The sequence below is a fragment of the Rhinoraja longicauda genome, chromosome 24, assembly GCF_053455715.1.
Source record: "Rhinoraja longicauda isolate Sanriku21f chromosome 24, sRhiLon1.1, whole genome shotgun sequence".
NCBI classification, from domain to species: Eukaryota; Metazoa; Chordata; class Chondrichthyes; order Rajiformes; family Arhynchobatidae; genus Rhinoraja; species Rhinoraja longicauda.
The window spans coordinates 25930926-25942566 of NC_135976.1; the positions used below are offsets into that span (position 1 = coordinate 25930926).

The 11641-nt window shown below is 39.1% G+C and overlaps 1 protein-coding gene across 1 annotated transcript in view; it reads right to left on the reverse strand.

Moving 5' to 3' along the window:
- Window positions 1-1711: 1711 nt before the first annotated feature.
- The window catches only part of sycp1 (synaptonemal complex protein 1), a 74417-nt gene continuing 64487 nt past the window's right edge, over window positions 1712-11641 (reverse strand). Inside the window, exons 23-25 of the mRNA XM_078420325.1 lie at window positions 7862-8011; window positions 2378-2464; window positions 1712-1852 (exon numbers count right to left, since the gene is read on the reverse strand). Coding sequence (XP_078276451.1) covers window positions 1712-1852; window positions 2378-2464; window positions 7862-8011 — 378 coding nt within the window. The remainder of the gene's footprint in view (window positions 1853-2377; window positions 2465-7861; window positions 8012-11641) is intronic.

The window sequence follows — 11641 nt, forward strand, 5'->3', positions numbered from 1 at the left end:
GAGGACCTGACTATCGGGAGAGATTGGGCAAGCTAGGACTTTAATTCTTGGAGCATGGGAGGCTGAGGACTGATCTTATAGAGGTGTATATAGTCATGAGGAGAATAGAAAAGGGAATGCAGAGTCTTTTACCCAGAGTAGGGGAATCAAGAATCAGAGGACGAGTATAGGATGAGGGGTAAGATTTAATAGGAATCTGAATGTCAAGTTTTTAATGATCCATTATTGTCAGAACTGTATTCTTTTAACCTAATTTGGAGGCATTTAAATGTAACAAGAAAATATACATCAAAGGACTCCCAGTCTTATTTCTCACCAATCAAAAAAAATCATCCATTCACGAGGTGCTGTTTTCTAACCTTCACCCAAAGACATGATCACGTTACCATTGCCCTAACAAAATCATTCGAATTTAGTTTGTGAATAAATTTGTTATATCATATGAAGTATACACTCAATTACTGACAGCATCCCCCCTTCTTACCTTCCCTGTGACTTTGTTTCATGTTTTTACTGTTGAGTGAACTCTGGAGGATTTGTTTGAAAGGACAAGGGAATCATGTAATGGACATTTATATATTTTGGCATTTAAATAACAGAAACATAGTTTAAATATTTATCATTTATTAACATCAATAATATCTTAGTATAGAACAAACACTCAAATATTTTAAGAACAAGAACAAATGTATCATTAGTTTAATGTGTTTAGTTTTTACTGTTTGCTGCAAAGGTTTTTCAAATAGAATATCATCTCAGTAAGTTAAACTTACATTTGAATTTCATTGAATTGGAATGCTATGCTCTATGGCAGAAACCTTCCATTAATGTAGAAAAGTGCAGCATGTAATCAATCTGTTTAATCACAAGCTAGTAATTAGTGAACCATCAATTATATTAATCTCTTTGACTTACTGCTTTGTTGTGTGACACACCTTTAGCAAGACTGACCTTCTACTTGCAACAAACATTTATCCCTTTTGCAAACTATATTCCTGATTTGCAAAATTTTACTGGATTCTTCAGCTGTTAATGTGAAGTCTGATTGCTAAAAAGAATGAAAATTGGTTGCCGCATTGAGGTCTACCACAGCTTAACAATGCAGATGGCAACATCCTCACTTCCATGAAATTTCAATTTTACAAAAAAAATATGCATTTTATCATTTAATGATAAACTGCATTGCTATTTGCGCCTAATGTCATTCCTAGCAACAAAGACATTTCTCTTGCCCAATGTAAAAATAGTTTTAAAATGGAAAACGTCCTCTGGCAAATCTAATAAACAAGAAAGGGATTAGGATGTGTCCTACCATTCCTCATCATCTGCAACAGGAGACCCAAAGGTCAGTTGGAGATTTTGACTCCAAATAAGAGAAAAAACTATTCTGTAAAAATTCTAATAATATGGATTTCTAAACAAGTTTGAGAACTTGGTCATTATTTTTTTTAATGAAGTCAAACAATAAACATTTGTTAAATGGCCTGAGCCATGTTAAGCTGTAATGTAGAGAAGTCCTATAACTTCTTACAGCAGTATATCTTTATTCAAATTTGAAAACCTGAAAAATTAGAGTATTCTCCTCATTAAATACATCAACCGATTTGAAATAACTTACCATTAAAATTATATTTGAAGTTACAGAGAAACGGTTTTTTCCCCTGGAAGTCCAAGGAAATCTTAAGAAATATAAACTATAATCTAAATAAATTCAAAATATTTTCTCTGCTATTTTCATTCTTTTTTTTCTGCTTTCCTTTGTGACAGCTTCCCACCCTGCTTTTCGCATCTTCTTAACAGCAGCCATTTTCAGAGCATTGCCATAAGTTTTGGGCTTTGCTGGACTGCACAACTGCAAAATTTAATAAAGGAAAATCTGATCAACATATTTAGATTAGTACAAGGTTTATAAAAAAATACAAAGTAACAAACTGCAATAGAGCCAAGATGTTCTGTGCAGATGGGAACAAACTGCTTCAGGTGATATCTGCAGTCAGAGTTAAAGTTGAAGAAAAATACATGCAGTTTGAAGTTATGGTTGTTGTTAACATTTATAACTGTGCAAGATTGTTAGACTGTAAAGGTCATATTAGTGCATGGTAGTTAATAATATTTTACATCGCATAGCTATTTGTAGTTTCTCTGCCACAAGCACCATTTTGCCATTGATCCTTATCAAGTAATGATATCTTCTTCATGTCACAAATGCAAAAGAGCTTCCAGCCCTCCCGTAATGACTTCTCAGCATCCAAGCTGTTCCACCCTCCACATTGCTGGAGAACATTTCCAAGATATAATTTTGTATAATCTTTTCTCAAAAAACATTTATGTGTGACATGTCTGTTCTCAAGTATTTATAACTTTAATCATGACATACCTGTTGGAATGGTTTTCCAAAGAGACAAGCAGCTTCTGAGTTTCCTTTATACAAATCTCTGAACATTTCAGATTCTGGAATCATGCTCTATTTTATTATTTTCCAAAGAAAGAAAATGTGGGTCACATATTCCAGATTACACAAAAGCAATAATAACTTCACATATTTCCTTTAACATCGTAGAATGAATCAAATTATTTGTTTGGTGTAACTAAAGTTTAAATCCACATCATGAGAAAATATAAAAAAAGAGTATATACCTTGCATTTATCTACTATTTTAGATATATACTGTGGGATTTGGATCAGCGATGGAAATGGGCAGAGAAATGGCAGATAGACTTCAATCTGACTAAGTGTGGGTGTCACACTTCGGAGGTTCGAATGATTGATGGCAAGATACTTAACAGCACTGATGTGCAAAGGGATCTTCAAGGTCAGGTCCATTGTTTTCTAAAAGTGGTAACACAAGTAGTGCAGTAAAGCCCGGATTAGATGGTTTTACTGCAACTACAAGGAAAGGTTGGACACATCTGGATTGTTTTTTTCTAGAGCACTGGAGGTTGAGGGGAGACGTTATGGGAATATATAACATTAAGAGAGGCATAGATAGGGTAGACAATCAGAACCCTTTTCTTATAGTGGAAATGTCAAAGGCTAGAGGGCATAGCTTTAAGCTTAGTTTGGTTTATTATTGTCATGTGTACTAAGGTACAGTGAAAATCTTTTGTCTGCATGCTATCCAATGAGAGAAAAAACTACATAAATACAATTAAACTGCCCACAGTGCACAGATAAAGGATAAAGGGTGCCATATTCAGTGCAAGACATAACAAAGAAGTCTCATAAAATCAGATTCAAGATAGTTCAAAGGTCATCAATGAGGTAGATGGGAAATCAGGACCGCACTCTAGCTGTTGAGGGGACCGTTCAGTTGCCTGATAACAGTTGGGAAGCCAAGAGGGTGATTAAGAGGGTTTTGGATTGGTACATTGGTATGCAGCAAATGGAGTGATACAGATCATGCATAGGATGATGAGATTAGTTTCTTGTAATGGCACAGACATTGTGTGCCAGAGGACCTGTTCCTGTGCTATGTTCTATATCAAAGAACTTGAACATCAACAAAATACAATGAAGTGTCTAGACATTCATCTGTTCAACATTGGAGCTGTGTGTTATGCTATTACAGTTTTCAAAGTTACTAAAGCTGGCAGCCAACATGGGCTGTGAAATAAATCTAACCAGATCTGGTCAACAAATGGAAAGACTGATGGAAAGATAGAGGTTAGGGCCAGTATATCTCAAAGGAAGAAAAGGCAGAGAGTGGTTAAGGAAATATGGTGAAACTGATGGGCTGAAGTGTATTTATTTAATAGATACAGCATGGAAATAGGTCTTTTGACCCATTGAGTCCAAGCCGACCATCGTATACTTGTTCAATGTTATCCTACTTTCGCATCCTATACATTAGATGCACAGAGTCTCTTGCCCAGAGTAGGTAAATCGAGGACCAGAGGACATAGATTTAAGGTGAAGGGAAAAAGATTTAATAGGAATCTGAGGGCTAACTTTTTCACACAAAGGGTGGTGAGTGTATGGAACAAACTGCCAGAGGAGGTAATTGAGGCTGGGATTATCCCAACATTTAAGAAACAGTTAGACAGGTACATGGATAGGACAGGTTTGGAGGGATATGGACCAAATGCAGGCAGGTGGGACTAGTGTAGCTGGGACATGCTGGCCGGTGTGGGCAAGTTGGGCCGAGGGGCCTGTTTCCACACTGTATGACTCTATTTGGGGGCAATTTTCTGAAGCCAATTGACCTACAAACCTGCAAACTTGGAATGTGGTAGGAAACCAAAGCACCGGAGAAAACTCACACGGTCACATACAAAGGGAGAACATATAAACGCCACACAGACAGCACCCATAGTCAGGAATCGAACTTGGATCTCTGGCACTGTGAGGCTCTTCCGCTGCACCACTGTGCCACTTATTGTGTTATTTCATAATAAGGATATTGTTGATAATGCAAATAAACTTAGAGCCTGAATCAGTGCTTGAAACAATGATATTACGGCCATTAGTGAGATGTGGTTTCCAGAGGAATACGACTGGCAGCTCAACGTTCCAGAGGTTTTATGTTTCAGACATGATAGAGATGGAGGTAAAAGAGGTGAGGGAAATTGTCACGGTGGTACTCAGAGAGGACATACTGGAAGGTTTATCTACTGAGGCAATATCGGTAAAGCTCAAAAATAAAAGATAGGTACAATCCCTCGAATGAGATTATACCATAGGCCTCCCAATAACCACTGGGAGATAGAAGAACACATGGTAGACAGATTTCAGTATGATGCAAAAATAACAAGATTGTTGTAGTGGACGAATTTAACTATCCCAATATTAACTGGGATTGCATTAGTGCCAAAGGCTCATATCGGGCAGAATTTATTAGATGCATCCAAAAGAGTTTCCTGAAACCAAGTTTGGATAGTCCAACTCAGGGAGGGACTATACTAGACCTTATGCTGGGAAACAAACCAGGCCAGGTGACTGGCATCTCAGGTGAGTTTTTTGGGAACAGTGATCACAATTCCATAAATTGTAAGACAGTTTTGAATAAGGATATGTCCGGACCTTGTCGGAAGGTACTAAATTGGAGTCAGGCAACTTTACAGCATTATTAGTCAGGAGCTAGGGAGAGGAAATTGGAAGCAGTTGTTATTGGATAAGTCCACATCTGACATATGAAAATCATTTAAGTTCATGACTGGCAAGTTACAGCAAGGAGGAAGGATAAGGATGGCAAGGTAAGGGAACCTTGGATGACCAAAGAGGTTGTAAATTTCATCAAAAAGGAAAAGGAAGCATATGTAAGGTTGAGAAAGATGAAATCAGATGCGCCAAAAGGAACCATGAAATGTCACTGACTAGTCACATTAAAGCAAATCCCGTGCCTTTTAATATATACATTAAAAACAAGAGGGTAAGTAAGGAGAAGCTAAGACTACTCAAGGATAAAGGAAATAATTGATGTTTGGAGTTAGAGGGTACTAAATGAATACTTTGCATCTGTATTCATCAAGGGGAAGTACATGGAGGACAGTGAGATCATTGTGGGGAATACTAATAAGCTATGACAGTTTGAGATCTGGAAGGAGGTGGCTTTGGGGCTCTTGAAGAGCATTAAACATCATGGGCCTGATAGGATCCATCCCAGGTATTGAGAGAGGCAAGAAAAGAGATTGCAGGGACCTAGATGAAAATATTTGTTTTAATTAGGAAAAGGCCCTATTCATCTATGCTGTCCCATCTAAGATAATCCCATTTGCTTGCATTTGGGTCAATTCCTTCTACACCGTTCCTATCCATGTACCTGTCCAAATGTCTTTTAATTGTTGTTTACCCTCAACTACACTCTCTGGCAGTTTGTTCCATATAAGCACCAACCTCTGAGTGAAAACGTTGCCCCTCAAGTTCCTACTAAAACGTACCGATTGTAATTACTTCCTCTGGTAACTCATTCAATATACTCACCATCATCTGTGTGAATAAGTTCCACTCTTGTGCCTGTTAAATCTTTCCCTTCTTACCTTAATCCTATGCACTCTAGTTCTTGATTCCATACCTGGGGAAAAAGCCTCTGTGCATTCTCCCAATCTAATCACCTCATGATTTTATGCACCTCTATAAGATTACTCTTAGCACCTGCATAACTGTATAAATGAACTGAACAAAGCACAGGTATTTGCATTGATACAAGGATGTGCATCCTCATTAGGTCCTTGAAGAAATTGTTCTCATGAATGTATATCAGCATATATTCTTTGTGTGAAGGCAAAAGGAATACGTTTTAGTTATGGCAAAACACAATCTAAACACTCACCATTCTCTATTGCAGTTAAAAAAAAATAGTCCTCCCTACATTCACATTTTTGACGGACGGGGGCCATAGATGAACCATTTATCATCAGGCATTTCTCCTCCGTATTTTGTTTTGTGTGTGAATTGACCGCCATGATTTCCTACATTATAATAGAGGCCGTATTTTAAAAGTGCTTCATGTCCAGCACTCTTATGACTTGTAGACAGCGTGATGAGAAACGTGTATGGGATGCTTGCCTTCATCAGTTATGGCATAGAATATAAGCGCAGGTATGTCATGTTATAACTTTATAAAATACTAGACAACATCTGGAATATTGTGTACAGTTCTGATCATCACACTAAAGGAAGAATGCAATTGCACGGGAGAGGGTACAAAGGAAATTCACCAGGATGTTGTCCATATTGAGTATTTCAGTTGTAAGGAGAGACTGGATAGGCTGTCTGTTTTCCCATGAGTTCTGAGGGATGACCTGCTAGGAGGTATACAAAATTATGAGGTGGTTAATGTGGTAGATAGTATGAATCTTTTTACATGTGCCTAAAACAAGAGGTGCAAGATGAGACACAGGAGTTTAGAGGCGATCTGAAGAGGATTTTTTCAACAGAGAGGAATTAGAACCACCAAGGTGATGCTTGAGGAGGTGGTGGAGGCATATATTTTCACAATATTTAAAAAGTATCTGACGAAGCATTTGAACTCCCAAGGCATATCAGACTATAGACGTAATGCAAATAAATGGGATCAATGTAGGCAAGTACAATGGACAGTAAGGACATGTGGGCAAACAAACCTGTTTCTGTGGCTGTACACCTCTGTGACATAAGGTTTCTCTAAATGTTGTTCTCCTAACACTTCTGAAAAAAGGTCTCACTTCTGTTTATCTTGCCCCACATTGTCAAATTTCAGCCAGTATGCAAGGAAAGCATTTAGAGGAGTTGAGAGCTGTAACCTGATGACCAATGATAAATTGTGAACAAAGTATTCAATAAATTTGATGACAGAATTGAAGTCCTGCTCTATATTCTGAAGGTACAGTGGCCATTAGCTATTGTTCATGTTTCAAAAGTGTTGCTTATAACTCATTAGTAGGCCAGCAATTTAAAATAAAAAAGTCAATTATCAGTCTTATGGAGTCTGTGGTTAGAGGCAAGAGATAGTATTCCTACCAGTCATAAGATTGCTAAGCTTTGGTATTTCCCGAGGTCATTTCATCCAATCAACATTTTCAATCCAATGAACACATTAAGTAATGGTATGGATTTTACAAGTATTACAGTATATAGCTTTATCTTTTGCTTGTTCCTGCAGCAGACACATTACACTACTTTAATTCAACAGCTATTAGTGCTTGTATATTTTATAGTACAAAGCATTCATTCTGCATAAATTTTAATTTACTAAATATAATGGTAAGTCACATGTCATCATATAACTACTGTTGAAAGGGCACTTAGCGTTTGAACTATTAACTGTTCTGATAATACAATGTAAATTGAACATGGCATTAAACTTCATGGTTATTTTTTAGTTAGAAAAATTACTGTACACATATTGCTCAATGTAATTATTTGTGTAATAAAATAATTTTACCAAAAGATCACTCTGTTCAGAGCTGTCTGAATGAGTATCCAAGTCTAAAACCACTTTTCTCTTTTTCTGCAGTGCTTCATCAGATGGTGGTTTCATTATGCCCTTTAGAAATTGATTTTGAGCACCAAGGGGAGTCTTTATTGTGTACGTCTGAAAAGATTCAAAATACAACGTTACATTTTGCCATAATATATTCAAAATGTACTGTGCACAATTATTTATTTAAAGCAACACGCTTCCTTCTTGAGAACATTTAAAGATTGTTCACAACAAATATTGGATGCTGATTCTTTAAAAAACATTACATCAATTTTTTTAAATATGCAAATCAAATATCAATGGAAATCAATTTACTATGCCAGATGCTTTTATAAATATGTAAAAGTTAGGCCACATGTACTAGCCTGGTTAAAATGGAAAGATGTCCATTTCTTTTAATTAAAAGATCTAGACAGTTTTGTTTCAATGCTTTAACATCCAATATTCTAATATTAATTGTGTAATTTTCTATGTTTATGTTGCATTAGAAACCTCATCAAGAAGAATGAATGGATGAATGGTGTAAAACTTTTAATTCCTTAAAATTAACAAAAAATAATTCAATGAAAAGCACATTCCTGTCTTCTCAGTTTGTTTGGAAAGCATGTGAGCCCTCATAAAGCTGTGTATATTTGGGAAATTAACTCATAAAAAGGTTTCAATAAAATGTTTGCCATTTTACCTGCTGTCACCTGTCAGCCTCCTTAACTGGCTTCAATAATCTCTGATAATCCTGGTAGATTCCAATTTCTGAGATTTGTACCAAATTAGATGTTAGGCCAAAAGTGTGGAAAGAATAATTCTAATACATTAATATTTGTGAAAACCGTATCCCATACTCAATTGATCTCTCTGAAGTGAGAAACTGTATCATGCTGAGAGAAAGGAATGCATTATTCTGTGGGTCGAGCAGATTAGAACATAAAACAGTACTGTGTAGGAAGGAACTGCAGATGCTGATTTAAACCGAAGAGAGACACAAAATGCTGAAGTACCTCAGTGGGACAGGCAATATCTCTGGAGAGAAGGAATGGGTGACGTTTGGGGTCAAGACCCTTCTTTGGACTAGAGTCAGGGGAAAGAGAAATAAGAGTTATAGACGGTGATGTAGCGAGATATAGAACAAATGAATGAAAGATATGAAAAAAGGTCATAGGGTCGGAGAGCAGGAGGAGTAAAACAGAGTGGCCTAATATACTCCCTTTAGTTTCAAATATTATTAAAGTCTGTATAGACATCTAAGGCTTTGCCCTTGTGAACCTTTTTGGTTACTTCTTCAAAAAACTCAATTAGATTTGTAAGACACGATCTTGCATGTACAAATCCATGCTGCCTCTCCAATAACGTGCCTATCACGGATGTTTGGCTCACAAGTCTATAGTTCCCAGGCTTTTCCTTGCAGCCCATCTATCTTCTATCTATCTTCTATCTATCTATCTATCTATCTATCTATCTATCTATCTATCTATCTATCTATCTATCTATCTATTTATCTATCTATCTATCTATCTATCTTCTATCTATCTATATAATACTAAAACTCAGATCTTGTGTATATTTTTTTTTGTGGTTTGGCCTGATATATTCGTAACAGCGATTGCAGCAAAACGGCCAACCGTAGCGCGACGGTTTTCGCACCGCCTCAATCGCCAATCTCGCGCTCGCTCGGCCGTGATATTTTCATTTAATTTGGTCGCGTGTTTTTTAAGTTACAGAGGTTTTAAAGCGCTGCCCCCCCCCTTTTTCAGGGGGGCGCTGCGGTGCAGATTTAGTTTTCAGCTTGTGGCTTGTGACGGCTACATTGTTTCGAAAAGTTTCCAGAAAAGGATTTAGTTTTCAGCTTGTGACGGCTACATTGTTTCGAAAAGTTTCCAGAAAAGCACTGATTGTTTTGTTATTGCAAGTCAAGTCAAGTCAATTATATTTGTATAGCACATTTAAAAACAACCCATGTTGACCAAAGTGCTGCACATCTGATTAGGAAAAAAAAAAAAAAAGAAGGTTATAGTGGTCACTTGACATACACAGATCAGGAGGACGGGCCCAACGGGCACACTTGGAGAGTAAGAGTGGGGCTGGGGGAGGAGAGAATGGGGGGTGTGGGGACGGGCCCAACGGGCCCGCTTTGAACGGGCACACTTGTTCTAGTATAATACTAAAACTCAGATCTTGTGTATATTTTTTTTTGTGGTTTGGCCTGATATATTCGTAACAGCGATTGCAGCAAAACGGCGAACCGTAGCGCGACGGTTTTCGCACCGCCTCAATCGCCAATCTCGCGCTCGCTCGGCCGTGATATTTTCATTTAATTTGGTCGCGTGTTTTTTAAGTTACAGAGGTTTTAAAGCGCTGCCCCCCCCTTTTTCAGGGGGGCGCTGCGGTGCAGATTTGGTTTTCAGCTTGTGGCTTGTGACGGCTACATTGTTTCGAAAAGTTTCCAGAAAAGGATTTAGTTTTCAGCTTGTGACGGCTACATTGTTTCGAAAAGTTTCCAGAAAAGCACTGATTGTTTTGTTATTGCAAGTCAAGTCAAGTCAATTATATTTGTATAGCACATTTAAAAACAACCCATGTTGACCAAAGTGCTGCACATCTGGTTAGGGGGGGAGGGGTGAGGGAGGTGGGGAGGGAGTTGGGGAGGAGGGTGGGAGGTAGTGGGGATGGAGGTGGGAAGGAGTGGGGAGGAAGGGGTTGAGGGGGGAAGGGGGGGGGAGGGAGGGAATAGGGGCCCCATGCTGATCTGTGTATGTTAAGTGACTTGCAATAAAAAACACAACTTTAAACAACAATCATTTGCTTTTCGCAACAATGTAGCAACCATCTCACACAAGCATTGTGACGTCACAAGCTGAAGACCTTGAAAAAAAAGTTAAAAATAAAAAGATGTAAATTTGTAAAGATTAGACACCCAATAGCAGCTGCTTGTCCATTGTGACATCACACGCTGAAGGGGGGTCAGCTCGAGCTCATCTCACAGGGGCATTGTGACATCACAAGCTGAAGACTAAATCTGCACCGCAGCGCCCCCCTGAAAAGGGGGGGGGGGGGGGGCAGCGCTTTAAAACCTCTGTAACTTAAAAAACATGCGACTAAATCAAATGAAAATATCACGGCCGGTCGTTTGGGAGGTTGGCGATTAAGGCGGTGCGAAAACCGTCACGCTACTGTTCACCGTTTTGCCGCAATCGCTGATACGAACAAATAAATATATCAAATAATTCAGGTCAAACCCCAAAAAAAAATATATACAAGATCTGAGTTTTAGTAAAAAAAAAAAAAGTGAGCTATAGTGGTCACTTGACATACACAGATCAGGACGGGCCCAACGGGCACACTTGGAGAGTAAGAGTGGGGCTGGGGGAGGAGAGAATGGGGGGTGTGGGGACGGGCCCACCCTTCCATCCCTCTCCCCCTCCCCCCTCCTTCCACCCTCCCTCCCCCCCTTCTGGTTACAATGGAAACCCTACGGGGACGGGCCCAACGAGGAAAGAGGGGTACTGGGAAAAGGGGAGGTCCCCTCCCCTCCCCCTCCCCCCCTACCCCCTCCCTCCCCTCTCCCTCCCCCCTCTCCTCCCCTCCTCCCTCCACACCTCCCTCCACACCTCCCTCCTCCTGGTTACAATGGAAACACTACGAGGACGGGCCCAACGGGGAAAGAGGGGTACTGGGAAAAGGGGAGGTCCCCCTCCCTCCCCCCCTTCCCCCCTCCCCTCCTCCCTCCACACCTCCCTCCTCCCTCCC